Genomic DNA, 18,551 nt, shown 5'->3' with positions numbered 1-18,551 from the left:
TACATCTCTCTGATGGCCAATGATTGTGAGCATCTTTTCATGTATTAGCTGACCACCTGAATATCCTCCTTGGTGAAGTGTCTACTCATGTCTTCTGCCCATTTTTGAATTGGATTGTTAATTCCTTTGGTGTTGAGGTGTTGGAGTTTTCCATCAATCTTAGAGACAAGTACCTTGCCAGATATGTAATTATCAGCAAATATGAATTTGTTGCTGTCTGTATGTAAACACTTCTTAATGAAATTAAGTATAAGTGGGACAAGTGAGAGTCCATATAAAGGAATCAAATTATGAATCCTAGTTAAGAAAAAATGACTTTCAGTGTAAAGCATCATCCTTTATCTGTTTTATAAAAGTAACTTTTTATTATAATTCATTTGAAGATGAACACTTGAAAAGACAAAATCAGTGAAATGAAGTAGAATGACAAAATTAGTGCTGTCACTGCTTAAATTAAATAGCACTACTACTAGTTTTTCCTTTTTCTTTTGATAAACTCAAAGAGTTGTATAAAACCAAAATTATTAAAACCTGAAATGTTTTAAGTGATCTAAAATGTCCTCCCAGCTTTATAAACGCATGCACGCATATTTTCAGAGAATGTCTGTCCCTCTGCCTACCTTATTTTTTCAGATTGAACCTTGCTCCCTACTAACCTTTTCTGGTGGCATCTCTGGGTCCATGAGGGGAAAACACCAACAGAAAAGCTATTTTAAGCTGTGTTCATTTTTAAATAATGGAAACCCTGTTATAATATTCTTTTAAGGGGAAAAATCAGGGAAAATATTTGAAAACCACTGAGTGAAAATGATTATGTTTTCTGGAATCAGCAATGACACTGTTTTCTGGAATTGGTGGGAATTTCCATTTGTTATAATAACTCTTGGGAACTCTGGTGGTGTAGTACCTAAGGCATTTGACTACTAACCAGAAGGCTGGCAGTTCAAACCCACCAGCCACTCCTCGGAAGGAAGACTGGGCAATCTACTTCTGTAGAGATACTGCCTCAGAAACCCAAGGAGGGGTCACTATGAGTTGGATCCAACTCGATGGCAGTGAGTTTGGTTTGGTTTGATAATAGCCCTTCTGCTGAGCTCAGGAGAAGGGAATTCCTGAACCAGGAAGAAGCCACTGCAAAAATTTATCTGGTATTTAACAAAATTTCAAATTCTAAATAGAATCCAGACTTTCTAGAGCCAATGAAACAGGATGAACCCCTCAAATTATTGCTCTGAGATAATCTTTAAACTTTAAACCACAACTACAACCTGAAGTCTTCTTTAAGAAAAAAATTTTTTTTACATAAGTAAAGTAGTTCTACCCTGAGCATTGAGCTCTTTTAAAGAACTATCTATGTGAGATAAAATTGACAATAGCAACTTGAAAGGTTACATGAAAAGCCTGTTGTTGTTGTTGTTATGTGCCTTGGAATCAGACCTGACTCACAGCGAACCCTCCTTGGGTTTCCGAGGCGGTATCACTATGAAAGTAGATTGCCCAACCTTCCTTAGGGAGCAGTGAATCTAAATCATTGGTGGTAGAACAATTTGGAGACGAAAGGAAATAATGTTGGTACAACATGAAGAATGTAACCAATGTCACCAAGTTGAAATGGCTGAAATGCTGTATGACTGTGGATATTTTCACTAAAACTAGTATACATGAATGAAAAAAAAATTATCTGATATTTTGCAGGACTTCCAGATTGTTTTTAGCCATATACACAGACCAGGAATGACTACTGATTTGGTATAGGCAAAAACAAAACAAAATAACCAAACTAAGGACTTTTTTGTCCAGTGGGATAATTGATCAATTTATCCTATACTTTTATCCTCAGTAATTAGTTAAGGTTAGAATTAAGTTATGAACTAGTGTAAAATAACTGACATATTTTAAGAGCAGTACTATGTCTGGAACACCTGAAATATGGTTTAACTTTGTGTTGATACAATCAGGAATAAGAGAATTTTCTTTTTAACTGAAAATATATAATTTGTCGAGATACACATTTAGTTGGCAATGAACATATCATTATTCTTTTCCTTAATGTAGGTAATAAAATAATGGTTTGAAAGTTTGGGGATGAGAGTTCTAACTCTGGACAAAGAATATATGCTTCCAAGTCATTCAATCTACCTGAATTTAAAATTCAAAGAAATCTTCTCAATTTCTTTGGGGAAAACGATAAAAGGCAATGTAAGCCTTGGCTTTTGGATGAGGAGGGACCATAAAAGATGGCAGGTGGGAAGACGCTTTGGCATTATCACATTCTTCATTACTATGAAAGGTTTGGAATAGTGGTGATGATGAAGATGATGACGATGATAAGAACACTCCAGTAGTATTACCTTTGGTGGAATGTCTTCTTCCTGTCTTAACCAAGAGCTTCGGTCAAACTTTTCAATACGAGTGGGGAGAGGAGGGTTTTCAGAGGTGGGATCTGAGTTCTGGCGTGGCATCTCAACGCGGTGTGAGGGCACGTTCAGAGCCTCCTGGAACCCAGAGAGGCCCTTTGTGGGTTGCTCATGCACTGATTGAGAGGCAGTCAAGGCAGGTCCCTGGGATTTTACAGCCACCAGATGTGGGATCTAAGCATTAAACAACAATAGAACAATGATCTTAGAAAAGGAATGAAATCAGCCAGTATTTTAATCAGTGAAGGGGCAAATAAAATTCTAGGGCACAAGAACTAGACTATGTAAAGTCTGTCACAGCTAATTATTGCATGCTTTTAAACAGTTGTTACGAATTTTCAATTTAGAGCTATGTGTAGTGCTGAATCATGGTCCCTGGCACAAAGCTGAATGATTTACTTGTGACTGCAGAGACGTTAGTGAAATAAATGTGACAACAATAACAATAACTACATTTAGTAAACAGTTATTGACCAGCCAAGCAATATATTTTATAGGGACTTCTGTTTTAATATGACAAATATCCTCCTTTAAAATTCCTAACCTTGTCTTTATAGTGCTACTGTTCTGTAAAACAAGAACTGCACTAACTTTTTAATACACAAAGTTTAGCAAGAGGTAGACACATTATTTTCTTCATTTTACATGTGAGTAATGTAAGGTAGCGAGGATAAGTAATACCTGAGATTTCACAGCTAATGTGTGGTGGAGCCTGATGTGAACCAGGCATTGTACCTCCAGAGCTCATAGGCCTAACTCTGCTTTCAGGTGAACTGGTTCTCACTATCTCACTACCTACAGTATTATATATCTCTCAGTGCCAGTAGGTCTCTTTTAGAGTTGTCTCCCAATTTGACATGTGTTGATATTTTTCGTGCAAGGAAGGCACATACGTTTTTGGTGGAAATGTGGCTTTTTAAGACCATCACTAAAATACAGAGTAGTGTTCCCTGTCCCCCAATAGCAACGTTCACAATTTCTTGTTAGTTCTCATGTAACACCTATCTCCTCCCACTTCATGATGGTAGGCTCCCTGGAGATTAGAGACCTCTCCCTGCAGTGCCTGATCAGTATGTCTGAGATAAGCCTGAGAATCTGCACTTCTGTCAAGTTCCTGGGTGATGCCAATGCTGTTGGTCCAGTGATCACACTTTGAGAACCACTGGCTCAGAAACAGAATTTAATTTAATTTAATTTAATTTAATTAATGTTTCTGGTTCCAGGATCATGTCAAGGTCCTAAAGAACAAAGGTTAATATAATAGCTATCATATAAAGGAGCTACTAACCAGAAGGCCGGTGGTTCAAACCCACCAGCCACTCCCTGGAAGGAAGGTTGGGCAATCTACTTCCATAGTGATATTGCCTCTGAAACCCAAGGAGGGGCTGCTATGAGTCAGACCCGACTCAAGGGCACTGGGTTTGGTTTTGGTATATAAGGTACGTATGAATTTTAGTTTTGGTAATTATAAAAGGACGTTTGTTTCCACTGCTTGGGGCCTCCAGAGAGGCCAACTGATCAAGAAGTGAGTCTGTGGTTGACCTAAAGTTAAGGATGCTGTTTTCTTCCTTCTCAGCCATTCCTCTAGCTGATTTGAACTGGCAACCTTTCTGTTAGGAGCCTAGCAAGTGCTTAACCACTGTGCCACCAGGGCTCCTTTCAAGTTCAGTGGGGTCTTGTACATCACTATACATTATATTAACGGCTGGGACTTGATTGGCGTTACTCTGAACCCATGTTACAATTTCCTGGACTTTTAACAGGTTTTACTCTACATCCTACTGAAATGCCTTGGAGAATGTACCTGGGGATCCACTGGTCTGAGCATGGGGGGTGTCCGAGCAGGTTGAACCCCACTAATGCTGAAGGACTCCGACCGTGGGGGTAGGTTGGGGTCAGATATCCTGTTGGCAACCTTGTGAGGCATGGCAGGTGAACTCTGCCTGTTGAGCCTTGAACGTTCTTCTACCTAGAAGCAATAAAAAGAGAGCCCCAATGGATAGAAATCAATTTAATTCCTAGCAAGGTCTTACTGCAGTCCCCTGCACAGCCATTTTTATGTCCTTCTGTGAGTCAGAATCAACTTGATGGCAGTGGGTTTGGGTTTTATTTTTGTCTGATCCATTCATTTCAAGAAGCCAAAAATCTTCATTCCTGCTCTGCATCTAGAATTTGCAAAACACTCTTTTCTATCAAAGACTAGCAACAAAAAACACATAATGCCCAAACTATCACCCTTCCATTACCCACTATGTTTAGCTATTTCAGGTAGCTGGGAATTTGGAATCAGCTTAACGATTTATCTTGCATTGACTGGGATATTATCCTACTGATTGGTTCCAAAGCCATGGATGAGGTCAGTGAGGGAGATGGTGTGCACCATACACAATCAGGGAAGACTGTGGTAGGCATTAAGATTTCTTGGAGAAAACACAAAATTGCTTTGGGTTGGTATGCTCCCTGACTCATGGGATAGGGAGGGGAAGAACAACTGGGGGACTAAAGAGAGGAAGAAGTTTGGTGCACAAACCCTCCATTTCTTCACATACCCCAGTAATAGGCAGGTGGGTGTTACTGGTGGCATCTTAATAAGCATGGCCTGTCTTAAATAGGCTTCCTGTATTATTTTCTTTTTTGTCTCTTTGGGGCTCTTTTTCTTCAATTTTCTCTCCCTGCTCCTGAAAATACACTGTTCCTCCTCATTCTTTCCATTTCCAGCATGGACTCTACTGCCCCACTCTCCTTTCTTCCTCCTCCCTGTTTCTGCACATGGGTGTTCATTCTTGTTTCTCCTCTTCTCTTCTCCCTCCAGCCCTCTCTCTTATCAAGGCATTTTAATCTCCTTGTCATTCCTCCTTTTTCCAGAATCTCTCTTAGGACCAAACAGATAACAGACCTGCAGCACTACATCGAGAAGGCTCACAGGAAAGTTCTGCCACAGGATGCCCTTTGGACAGGTTAAATTTACCCACAGGACATGTTTACAGCATACACACTGTCACAGAGGGCAATTTAAAAGGGAAATTTTGATAAACAACATATACATAGGAGATGATTTGAGATCTTCAATAGTTTTAAGAGGCCTAGACTTTTCTCCCAGATCCATCTTGTCCTGTCCTTTATTATGTTAAGTGTCAATATGACTGTTTACTTGCAAAATACACCAGGACAATGCAACTGTTCTCTGAACCTGGGTGACTCTTCAATGTAAGGCTTGTTTCTCCTCTGTTGACTCATCGTCTGAGCCTGTCAGGGAGCCCACATGTAGGACTCGATATTCACATCTACATATTTTTGGGCCTTTATTCTCTTTACTTCCCAATTTGAAATAAAAGTTCAAAAGAGCTATTTGTTCTGATCTCTTTACCCCATTTTGAATCTTTCTAGAGGCAGTCCACAGACAGAGTAAGTCTATTTCTTAAATTGTTGTATTACCCTGAAAAATTTTAACACATACATAAGGACAGGAAAACAAAGAGCCCTCCTGCCTCTCCTTAGGGGTAGTTTGAACATCTCTTTCCCCACCATGGCCGTGCAGGGGACATACAGTTAACCGTCATACAGTTGAGTCTGGTTTTGAAATTTCACGTCCCAGAAGCTCAGAAGCTTACCACATACCAAATAAGATTAGCTGCAAAAAGGCAGGAATATAAACTAGAACATGTATACTTTGCATGTGTGTGTGTGCACACAAAGTATTAAAACAGCAATAATTATCTGACTATTGCATAGAGCAAAAGAACAAAGCCAGCTTTGAGATAAGACCACAAAGAAGAGGAAATCCCAAAGACAGCAATAGATAAATTGAGACCAAAGCAGGCAATGTATCGCTTTTCTAAATTCCAAACTCTTTGGAAAGAAGGCAAATATTTCTAGGCACTGGAATTGGTCAAATATTAGCCATTTCCTTATTTCCAGGGGAGATATTCATAGATCATGTACCAGTACCCCTAGCTATCTGTACTTCTGCTGTCTGAGCTCAGGAACTTGAGATCCAGACATTTTCAGATAAACACCTGACTACCCAAACTCTAGCCACTCACTTGTTACTTGAAATTCAGGAACCAAATATATTCAGATATCAAGAAATACTTGTAGTTATCATTTTGTACTATAACATATGCTCAGACAGCTTAACCTTTTGGGACTCATGGGGCTTATGTTGCCCACCAACATTTTCATTCTCTCAGGTTTCTTTGGAAGGTGCTATCCCACTTATAGTACATGTGTGAATTTGAAGAAATGGCCTCACCCCACCAACCCTACCATTAGAGTGTACCTGGGACATATGTTCCACATAATTGCATCAAAATACAAATTTTCTCAAAAAAATTTTTACTCTTGATTTTGGCATGTTTTTCATTACTGAAAACACATGGTATCAACAAAAAATTCAACACAGAAAATAATTTGGTCATGAAAGGGTTAATACACATACTCAGAGATAGCACATAAAGACACAAGTAGAAAAGTCTGCCCTAAAAGATTCCACGTTGAATAGCGGCCATTTCTGAAAGAAGTAATTCTTTAGGCAACTGCTAGAATCAAGGCCTAGGAGATGAAGCATCCTCACCTCTATCAGCTCCCAGGCCATACAGGGCCCTAAAGCTGTCAGCAGAAACGATCAGGGTGGAATGAGGGAAACAGATTTCCATACACACTTATTTCATGGGTTTCATTACTCATGTACCATTGCTACTAATGCACTTCTATTATAGAAATGAGAACCCAACCTTTACTAACACTCCTGTACTTTCTATCAGTTAGTTTACCTACCAAGCCTTACCATTAGTTTGTTTAATCTACACCATTCTAACATATATAAAATAAATAATCTATTATTAGGAAAAAACAAAAAGCCCTGAAACCTGTTGCTGTTAATTTCAACTCATGACAACCTTGTGTGTTACAGAGTAGAAATGATCCATAGGGCCATCTTGGCTGTAATCAGTACAGAAGTAGATAACCAGGCCTTTGTTCTACCCAGCACCACTGGGTAGATTTGAACCACCAACCTTTAGGTAGCAGTCATGTGCAAATCTGTTTATAGCACCCAGGGTCCTAATCTACTATTACACTTTGCAAAATATTTCAGATGGTCCAATGTGGTGAATTTTCCAGGCTGGAATTTGTCCAAAGAAATCTGAAAATGTCTGGAAAGGCTGTAATAATGAGGCCTCTTGCTATATACTTTGTCTCAAAATAACCTTGTGCTAAAGTTTTTAGGAAGATAATGCAAATCAAGTGCATTTACACCACAAGGATATCTTGGGTATTAGAACAAAGATACCAAATCAAACAATGGAAGAGATGCTTCTCCTTATAACAGGTTCATAGATGGACAGAGGGAATGCTGGATAAAGTATCCAGGAGTGGGCCCTTCAGATTATTTTGATACTGGGCAAAGGCCTGTCCCTTGAATCATGGAAACTTATGTCTCTTAACTGAGTGGGAGACAGATATGTGAACAAGAGAGAAAGGAAAAAAAAAAAAGTCTTTTTTTTTTTTTTTTCCCAGACAGAATCCAGATGTATTTTAATCTGTATTACAGGATACTCAGAAAAGTCTGTCTATCAGCCAAGTCTCTGTTCCAAACTCCTGCTGCCAAGAAGACGTAAAATACCAGTACCGCCAAAGAAAAGTGCTCTAGTAGCGTCAGACAGAGAGTCAAGTGCTAGACCACAACAAGAAAAGTTATGTTATAGAGGATTTCATATCTGAAGGCGAAGATGAGACTGTCCATGAATACTGAGAACAGGATTAGGGAAGACACACTGATTTCCGCATAAAAAAAAGTTTTTTTTTTTTTTTTCCTTAAAAGGACCATTTTAACAACAAAATTAAAATAACTTTGGAGAGGTCTGGATCATCTCTGTGGAAATGTCATACTACTTATTATAGCATTATAGGGAGAGAGAAGAAAATGGTCTGAGAGAGAAAATTCTGCTCCAGGCAGAGCTGTGTTGCCCACTGGCCAAATACGGAAGACTGAAAAATCTATTGATTACAAGACTTTAGAAAAAACTTTAAAATAAATAAAAATATGCTTAAACAGGTATAAAAATATCTTCAAATATGTGTAGAAAGAAATATGTTATCAGTGAAAATAAGTTTTTTGAGGAATTGAAAATAATTTGCAGGTTATCTCACTTTGCAATAATGAGTATTTGCTGAGAAATAAAATTATAGTATGGAAGTAGTTTAAAAAATGTTGACAGTGAAAATATACTTACTATGACATATGGGTGCATTTTAATAATACTTTATATGGTATGAGGTGGGCAGAGGAGCTCTGGTGCTGTAGTGGTTAAGGCATTTAGCTGCTAACCAAAAGGTCCGTGGATTGAACATACCAGCTGCTCCACAGAAGAAAGATGGGATTCCACAAAGATTCCATAAAGATTTACAGCATTGGAAACTCAATGGGGGTTGCTATGCATTGGAAGCAACTATGACAGTGGGTTTGGCTTGGTTTGGCATGGGCGGGGGTCTATGATGGTTTTACGTAAGGGCTAATGTATGGTGAATTGAATACAATCATAGGAGAATTCTTGTGCTCTTTCCCACTGCACAAAACAGTTTGATTTTTTTGTATTTGCTAGTAACTCTGGAGAAAGAGCAAGAAGTCAATGAATAACTTTTAAGTCATCATTAGATACTTTGGCCCTGTGTGCACTGGTCACATAAAAAGCTGAGTCATAATGTCCTTTGGCAAAACTACATGGGCAGATGGTTACTGAGAAAGATTGGGGATGCCCCTTCTCTAGGACATCCAAAGGTCGGGAGAGACTCTTACTCAATTGGAATGTTTAAAATGCAATCTTATCTCATGATTAAGGGTCTGGGCTAATCTTTCAACATGCGCTCCTAACCAATGATTCTAGAGAAAAGTATAGATTCTCATGTGAATAGAACACATGACTTGAAAACAATGAAGCAAGCTCTTACCAAGCTGAAACGGGAAATGAAAAGGGTCTATTTGTCACTGGAGAAAGGTGGGTAGAGATGGTGGGAGATGTAAACTGGATGTGTGAAATTCAAGCCAGAAACAACAGAGACAAAGCTCTTACTCTGAGGGCTATGAGGGCCTTGAAAACAAAACATGAACATGCTGAATAATATACAGGTAGTCCTCGACTTACCATGGGATTGTATTCTGATGGCTCTGTTGTAAATCAGTTCTGATTTGTCAAACACTTTTATTTTTGTTTTCATTATTATTGTCTTTTATGATCAGCATCTTTGTAAATTTGATTTTTGAACATCTGAGAGCAGTAACATCAGCAACTGTAATGCTGTATGTAGTAATGGTACTAATGATAAGATATGCAAAGCAAAAAAAAACAACCACCAAAAAAACCCAGATTATCCTAAGCTGGGGACCACCTGTGTTTCCTCTGCATTTGTATAGTGCCTGCAGTTTAAATGGCACATTCACACACATTATTGTCCATGATTCTCCTAAGTGTGAAACAGGAGTACAGATGGAGAAGCTGAGGCTCCAGAAAGCTAGGAGGTTTACCCTAGGTCATAGGGCTAGAGAGCGTAAGACCTGGCTCTCCAATGGTCTTCTCTAATCCCTTCTAAGTCTCTCTTACTTGAAATCATAAGAGAGATAAGCAGAAACAAAGAAAAGATGGGAGTAGAGCTCTAAACTCTCTGTATGGTGAACTGGGAACCTCATACATAAAGTAAATCATATAGCAAGAACCCGTAATACATCAGTACACAGGAAAGAAATGGGAGTGGAGGTGTTTTTATACACAGGGGCTTCAAAGTCCAATGGGCTTTTCTAATGGAAAATAAAGAGACATTTTGGCCCTGATCCAATCATCGTTTGTCAAATAAAACTGAGGCCAGATGACTGGCATGTATCACCGAGTGTCAGAAAAAATTAAAAGTACAATCTTATGCAACACTCATGCAGATAAAGCATACTGCCACTGCTGCACTTGACACAAACCAAAAAAATGACGCATGTGAGAGTGTGTGTGTGTGTGCTGTGTGTGTGTGGTGGTGGTATATACAGTTGTTGTCAGACAATCACATGTCATTTTAAGGAATAGGGGAAAGAAAGAAGGAATCTCCATCCCAAAAGTGACAGTGAGAAAAAAGGATCTTCAAATTCTGCTGTTTAACAGGTCATATTCATACTTTCACCAAACAAATCTGACTTCCATCCCAACCCAGAAGTGGCAGGTAGATTTAGAACTCTGGTGGCATAGTGGGTAAGGCATTTGGCTGCTAATCAGAGGGTCAGTGGTTCAAACCCACCAGCTACCCTGCGGAAAGAAGATGGGGTGATCTACTTCCCTAAAGATTTACAGCCTCAGAAACCCAATGGGGGTTGCTGTAAGTCAGAATTGACTCAATGGCAGTAAGTTCAGTTTTGGTTTTGGTTTTTGGTGTTACCAGCCCAGTGTGTGAATCTAAATACAATCCTCTTCTCCTTTAACAGAGACATTAGTGTCCTTTCTGGCTGAAATGTGAAAATTAAAGCCAATGTGACATGCAGGACAGACAGAACTCTCAGTAAAAAGAGGCAGAGAAGGGCTCATTAATATTTGAAAATGATCCAGTATTTTCATTTGTTCTTACTGCACCCAACAAATTAGTGAGAAAGGTGATGAGGAATGCAGTGATAACTTCTGTTTTACAAAATGAAGAAACAAAAGAAAAGAGCATGAAGCATTTTAACAACATTACACCGCTGATGAGAAATTGTTGATTGGAGCTAAGGAAGAGAAATAAGTGGATGGAAAACTACTCAAAGGAGAAAATCATCTTGATGAAAAGGTACAGAGTCAAGTCAGAAAATAAACAATGGAGCAGATGACAGAAGAGGTTGGAATGCGGGGAAGGAAGCCAGCTAGCATCTTCAATGGAACATGGGGCAAGAAAAAGTCCAAACCCTGTGTCACAGGAGAAAGTGTGTAGGCATAGCTACCCACTCATCCCTGGTGAGGATAGTTTCAAATTTATATCCTGGCAGACGATACATCTGAAAAACAAGATGGTACTTTTTAATTCTACCTCCAAAAAAGAGTTTAACCCAGGTTATTTCACTTGATAATTAAGATGCTGATATGCTAGAAATTCTATTCATATGTAAAGTCTTATAACATGTTACTGCTGGGCTCCTCTGAACCCTACCTACTTCCCCAGTATAAGAAAAGGGATCTGTAAATAATGCTTTAGAAGAAAAGTTTATTGCTCATGAGAAGCATTACAATATCAAGAAGATAAGGATCCTCACATTCATTTTTATTCCCATTTTAACCAGCCTCCGTAAGAAGCAGGTGTTTAAAATATGATAAATCAAACCAAGGCAGACAATTATTTGCTCTTGTTTGTATACCAGTTGTTCCAATGCCCAATTTAGCACTGTCACTCATTCTATCATCTTAATGTCTCATCTTTCTTCTAAAATATGGACACCCACTCTAAGGCTTGGGAACTGTTTCGTGAACAGATTGACAGTTAGTTGGAAGATAGATTATGTTAACCACACCCAGGAGGACAGGACTAAATATGAAATCCCAAAAGAATGTTCCCACACATGCCTAGAAGTGCACAAAGCCCCAAACAAAGAGCACCAGTTGCCAGAAAGCCAGGACTTGGTAAGATGTCACCCACCCTCCGGTAGCCAGACTTATGGTGGCCGGGCAACCTCACATCGGGAGTGCTTGATGACACAGCCATGTCGTTTGCACGGCTAAGTGCTATGTGTCTTCCACTGCTAGGAGCTTGGTGAGGATGCCTAGGGGAAGTAGGAGGTCTAGAAAACTGCCTTGATGACATCTGCAAAGACTTGCCTCCAGGAATGCCGCTGGTTCTGAAAGCCCGGGAATCATCAACTAGTTTTGAACAGAGCGGATATGCTAGGAAATTTAGTGATGAGGACACATAGTAACTAGAAAATAGTGAAGTGAATGAGGATAAATTCAAATCAGAGTGTGCTGTGTACAGGCTGATGGAAGGGAATGGAAACTGTCCCGAGCTTTTTCCCTTTTTCCAGTGCATTTGTGCATGAGGGAGCTGTGGAGGATAAAGAAGGAATTCTCGGATGCTCTGCAAGGAAGGATGATCCTCTCCAGTGGGATCTGGAGGAGTTCCTCTCCTAAGCTCACGCTTGGGGCTGGGAACACTGAAGGCCAGGCGGTCATGCACCGAGGGAAGGTCACTTAGGGATGCAGCACTTCTTAGAGGGATTGCGGCACTTGTAAAGATGCGTGAATTCATGGCCTTCCTGGTCCCAGGTCCATATGAATCTCTAAGGTTTTCCTTAATTCCAGTAATGGACACTAGAGGGCTTGCCACTTTGGAAATGTTTGGAGAAGACACACAAATGACCTTAGATCCTAACCATCGAGTTGGGCTACATCCTTGGGAGTGAGATCTCTTTGAAGATCTCACTGTGGTCCTTGAGGCTTCCCGAGGCTTCAGTTGTTCTTCAAGACCAAGTCTAGTAGGACAAGCTCGTCCATTTTTCTTCTGTGAGTGCTGCTTAAAGAGGAGTCTTGACCTGGAATCATTAATCCCTGCAGGTGCTACTGGCATTAAATTAGTAGAAGCTACTTTTTCAGCTTTCTGTAAACCTGCCAAGGTCAGGAGCTGTGAGTCTGGCCTAGAAAGCAGGTTAGCCGTGGATGAAGATGGCACATCTTTGCCTGATAGGAAGCATGTGAGTTGCTGTTTAACAGCACAGTGATTCTGCTTAGCTGGAAGAACAGGTGGATTATTAAGGGGTCGATGCTGTACCTGGGAGTAGGATCACAAAATTGAAATTACTGATCCAAGAGAAAGAGGCAGCAGTTACAGACAATGTACCTATGGATCATATTTATAGACTATAGGGGGAATCGATAAAAAAAAATATTCTCCATCTTAAATCAAAAGCATTTTTCTATACACTGACTTTTTTGAGTTTTAAAAGAAAAATTACTTTGTTACTTTTATAAAAATATCACACTGTAATTATAAATGACTTAAACAATATAAAAGTACAATTAAAAAACCTCTACCAAAACTCCCATAAGCAGCCATCATTAATATTAGGACAATATCATCTCAAGCATTTCCTATATATGTAAGAATGAACAGAAAAATAAAAGATCAAAATATTTTTTTATAAAAATAGGATATGTGATACCAATCTGGTGCTGGTAATGCTGTACCCTAGATAATTTGAAAAAAGCTCTCACTAGAAATATCTAAAGATGCTAGAAATACTAAAGAAATATCTAAAGATTAAAAAGCAAAAACCCAAACCAAAAAAACAAAAACCTCATCTTTTTATATGACTAGTTGAGCTGAGAAGGAAATTGCTATAAATAATGGCTCCACAAGCGAGGACAGAATTGAAAGCCAAGGTATTACCTGCCTAAGCTGACACATGGGAATGGTGGTTGGTCCCAGAATATTATTATTTTTGTTTGTTTGCTTTACTCATTTTGCTGTCACCTTCTCCCACCACCTCCCATCCAAATAATTTTAAATTAGCTACTTAAAAGAACTAATTCCAGAGCCAAGTTCCCGAAAATCCTCCTTTAGTTTGGTAGTTGAGCAAATGAAGGACCATTACTTTGGAAGTATCTGCAATAGAAATACAAATGACCTCTGATCCTGGATGTGAATATTAGAACCACTAGTCTGAGGTCAACTGTGAGTCAGTTAGCGCCACCTAAGAACAGGGCAGTATTAGCAATAATGCTAACAAAGAGTAACAGTGTCCATGTATGGGCAAGAAATTGGAAGAATTCCTACCTAGAATTCCAAAGTCCTAAATCACATTTTTTTTTAAAGAAAACTCACTAAAAGTCATTAAACCACAAACTCAGCTGAATGATTATTCTACTTTCTGTTGTTGCCTACAAAAATCTACTGTATAATAAGAACCACAGATGGAATAAGATGTCTTACCTTTTCTCTACAGAAATAATTATTTCTACAGAAAATCAGTATGTTTCTTCCAAAGTAAAGTATGTATCTTACAATGAATTGTTTTTCAACTTCGCAGCACTAACCTGTCGATGTCTATTGGATGAACTCTTTATAGTCAAAAGCCTGGCCAACATGGCTTGGTGACACTTCCTTCCTTACCTCCTTGGCCCAAGCTGGCTTCTCACTAGGACTCATCCCTTCTTTGTAATGGTAGAGTGGCTTCTTCTCCACAGGTCGCTGCTCCTGCCGCTGATGCTGAAGGGAAACCAAGTAGTCCCTCTCTTGCTTTAGCTGTCTCTGCAGTCTTTCTGCTTGTCTTTGTTCTTCCAGTTGTTTGCGCTTATATTCCTGAGCAGATCAGGAAAGAGGAGGAAAGAAAAGGCCAAATCACCATAGAGAGAGCATTGGTGAGGACTAGGAAAGCACACAATGGAGGTAAAACTGATGACAAATAACAAAGGACTTGAGCACTAACACAACTATGGGACAATGTCAGGACAGGCCATAGATAGAAGCTATAGCCTCAGGTTAGCACTGGCCAAGAATGTGGGCATTTAATGAAAACACTAATGCTTTAATGGCAATTCCTACAGAATACCACCACTTGCAAAGTGACTTGTCCCTGATGAATTATAACAGAAAGTGGCAATAATGAGGACATTTGGATGGTCAGTACACAAACTCTCTAAGAAGCCATCCACTTCCTGACTTAGTAATTAAACCACTGAAACATTTACAATTAATTCCAAAACAAAATAAATGGATAAAAATATTGCCTAAGTTATCTTTTGCTTTATAAAGCTTGAACCAACAAAAGCCATTAACAAGCTTATATACAGGCTTAAAAAAAAAAAAAAAAAAATCAAAATGGCACTGAATAAAAGTTCAGTTTTTAAAAAACATACATAAAGAAGTCCATTTAGAGAGTAGTGCAGCAATAAAAAAAATACTTCAAGTGTAAGTTGAATGAGCAGGGGACACAAAATGTTCCCATCATAAGGGTGAAACTAATAGCCTGCAAATGAAATATGACTGTAAAGCTGAGTGGGTTTTTATGGAACAGGGGCATTTTATTGTGATTGTACTCCAGCCTATTGTAAACGGCCTTAGAAATTCTTCTGCAATAAACACAGTGGGTCTTGAAAACAGTCTTAACTTATAATAAGGCTGGGTTCATGTTCAAGTTTCAGAAATAGATGGAGTTAATAAAGAATGTGTAACGAGTATATCAAATGTATTAAGATTTGGCAAATTAGGTGAGGAAACGTATTCCGTTTCTGTGGGAATCTGAAAGTATGTGAGGCTTGAAGGTTCCTTCTTTCGGAAGGAGGACACAGACAAACAGACACACAGTATGAACACAGAGCAGGTGAGCTGGCACTTGGCTTTCCCATTACCAGAAGTAGAGCTTGTTCATGCAGTAGCTGTTGCTGCAAGATCTCTAATTGTCTCTGCTCCTCCTCTAACTGTCGCCTGATGTATTCCTGGAGAGGTGGGCAGCAGAGAATTCAGAGGAACACAAAGAGAGAGAAAAAGAGAGAGAGAGAGAGAGAGAGAGAGAGAACCAGTAATTTCAAAGGTGACAAGAGCCGCCAAGTAAGGTGCAGAAGGAAGGAAGAAAAAAAATACTCAGATACCTCCTCACAAAACAGAAGAGTATGCCACACCAAAGCAAAAGCATTTCAATGTAGTCAAAAGCACAAGCCCTCTACTCACAACAGCTGACTAAATGGCTCAGAGTTTTACTGCTACTATCTGATTTTCATAAACCTTTATAAAACTTTTCATTAAGGTTCTCCTCTTTACTGGCTACCTGGAACTAACAATGTTATAAAATTTGGAGGCTCCTGTGCAGCCAGCAGGGATAAAACAATTGCTGAATGCCATCTTGTGCTGTCTTTGTAACTGAACCCTCCCGCACACTTCCTCTGTGCTGTTAGAATACGATTCTAACAGGGAGTGAGAAAGGGGTCTACAACAATGACTCAAGTCATGGAGGCAAGAGATTGCATGAGTAGCAAAGTTCTTCTGAAGCAATGAAAGAGTAGGACTTGGCTAGTTTTCATGCTTTAGTGCCCCTTCAAAGCAAATACACAGGGCTGGGAGAACCAGAAGATGAAGGTATGTCAGAGGACATTGGCCCGGGGACGGACTGAAGTTGAATGAGTGGGCATTACCAAGGTTGTGCATTTGACTGCTTGAATAGGTGAGAATAGTTGCTTGAGGAAGAATAAAAACCCTATTATACTAAGAAGTCCTAAGAGAAAGTGATCCACATCCCAGTGACACCTGGCGCTAGAATCCACTCTGAGCCACCGGTGGTGCCCTGGTCCGTTATACCTGCTCGTGCTCTGCACGCCTCCGTTCCTCCTCCCGGCGCATCTGCTCTTCATAGTGCCTGCGTTGCTCCCTCTCCTGCTGCTTCCGCAGTTCCTTCTCTCGCCTTTGTTGCTATGGGGAACAAAAGGACTATCATGAGTGAAACAGGCCCTGGAGGTGGGGTGTCCGGAAACCAGCAAGAGAGCAGCAGAACTAAGACATGAATTCTTAAGGAGAGATGCTGAAATGCTCTGTCTCTTCCTCTCCAATCTACTGGGAGACTCATTGGCAGGGAGAGTGTCATGGAGAACACCCTGCTGTTGACTATGTACACAGATTTTCCAGGTTTATACATCGACCTAGAAGTTTCTGTAAAGTATATTCTCCCAATTAGCTGATGGGAATTTACAAAGCCAGGGTAGAAAACACTAGTGTATAACAGGTTCCTTATCACTTATCATCAAACTCTTTATGACATTTTATGAATTTTAAGTAAAATCGCAATGTTACTGCTATTCATTTATTTCAACACCATATAAGGTAAACATTTCATAGATAGAGGAGCCAAAAATCAGAGAAGTGAAGGGACACATTCAAGGTCATAAAGATAACTAAAGGCTGAAGGTGTGTTAGGATTTACTGACTTCCATCCTGTCAATTACCCTTTCTTTCTCTGCTACATCTCTATTTTCTTGAAAATTCATTTTGAAGTGTCAATTTCAACTTCTCACTTAAGTAAAACCCTTATGCTTTGGAATTATCATCATCATCATCTCATATTACTGAAAAATAACAAAGCCCTGGACAGTGTGGTAAGCATTGTACATGCTTTATCTTATTTCATCTTCACAATAATCGTCTATGGTAGATATTATTATTCCAATCATATATGAGAAAACTGAAACAGAGTGCTTAAGCAATTGTTCAAGGTCACATGCCCAGCAAGTGGTGCAGCTTGACTTCCAAGCAAGACAGTATGACTACAGAGTCTGAAAGCAATCATTACAGAAGATGAAGAGGCAACAGAGGTGATAGAAAGATCATAAATTTTCCAGCACTCCATTATACTCTCAGGAAAGGAGAGAATCTTAGAAGTCTGAACTATGCTAAGGAACTATATAAGCAAATGGTTCCCAATGAGGGGCAGTACTTCCTTCCATGGAGCACTTGCAATTGTGTGGGCATATATGGCAGCTTTTTCTGGTTGTCTCAATGACTGGGGAACATGAGGGACATTTAGCATGAAAGGACAGGAATGTAAATCATGCTTCCACACACAATACGCCATTAACATGCCCCCCCCCTTTTTAATTTAATTTTTATTGTGATTTGGGTGAAAGTTTATAGAGCAAATTCATTTTCCATACAGAAGTTCACATACACTTAGTCTCATAACATCAACTGCAATTTCCCACAATGCAACAGCTCGCCTCCCATGTCCTCCCCATAGTTCTCTCTTCCCTGTGTCCTTCCCTCCCATGCACTCCTGCCCCCCGACCTGTCTCCCCATGCATACACAGCCTTCCTATTCTCCCATGACTGATCTCTCCAAGGAGTGTATCTATCTAATATAAATGTTCAGCTTATATGCCTGTCTGTTTTTTTGGCTGGAAGCCACAGAAGTGGGTTCAATTCCAGACCTGAAGGGCAGCTATGGGCCATAGTCTCAGAGGATTAATACCCCTTTTGAGAAAAGCTATAGGTCTTTGATGTCAGTGCTCTGGACTGGCACCAGGGTTTCTTCTTCCTCAAATAGGAGGTCCAGAGGGAATGCCTCAGGGGGTTCATTCCTTTGTAACATTCTCAATAACACATCACACATGGCACAGGAACCAGGAGGTACCAGAATAGGATGGATTGTGACTGTATCAC

The 18,551-nt window shown here is 39.7% G+C and overlaps 1 protein-coding gene across 1 annotated transcript in view; it reads right to left on the bottom strand.

Annotated features, from left to right (window-relative positions):
• TNIK (TRAF2 and NCK interacting kinase) overlaps positions 1-18,551 on the bottom strand; it is a 669,757-nt gene that overhangs the window by 105,080 nt on the left and 546,126 nt on the right. Inside the window, exons 13-17 of the mRNA XM_007946612.2 lie at positions 16,701-16,811; positions 15,758-15,844; positions 14,520-14,708; positions 4,222-4,386; positions 2,352-2,591 (exon numbers count right to left, since the gene is read on the bottom strand). Coding sequence (XP_007944803.1) covers positions 2,352-2,591; positions 4,222-4,386; positions 14,520-14,708; positions 15,758-15,844; positions 16,701-16,811 — 792 coding nt within the window. The remainder of the gene's footprint in view (positions 1-2,351; positions 2,592-4,221; positions 4,387-14,519; positions 14,709-15,757; positions 15,845-16,700; positions 16,812-18,551) is intronic.

Source organism: Orycteropus afer, unplaced genomic scaffold (assembly GCF_000298275.1).
Source record: "Orycteropus afer afer isolate SDZICR_OR568_19922 unplaced genomic scaffold, OryAfe1.0 scaffold00168, whole genome shotgun sequence".
NCBI classification, from domain to species: Eukaryota; Metazoa; Chordata; class Mammalia; order Tubulidentata; family Orycteropodidae; genus Orycteropus; species Orycteropus afer.
Note: the sequence above shows the minus strand (reverse complement) of the source record. Positions and strands in the feature narration are given on the sequence as shown.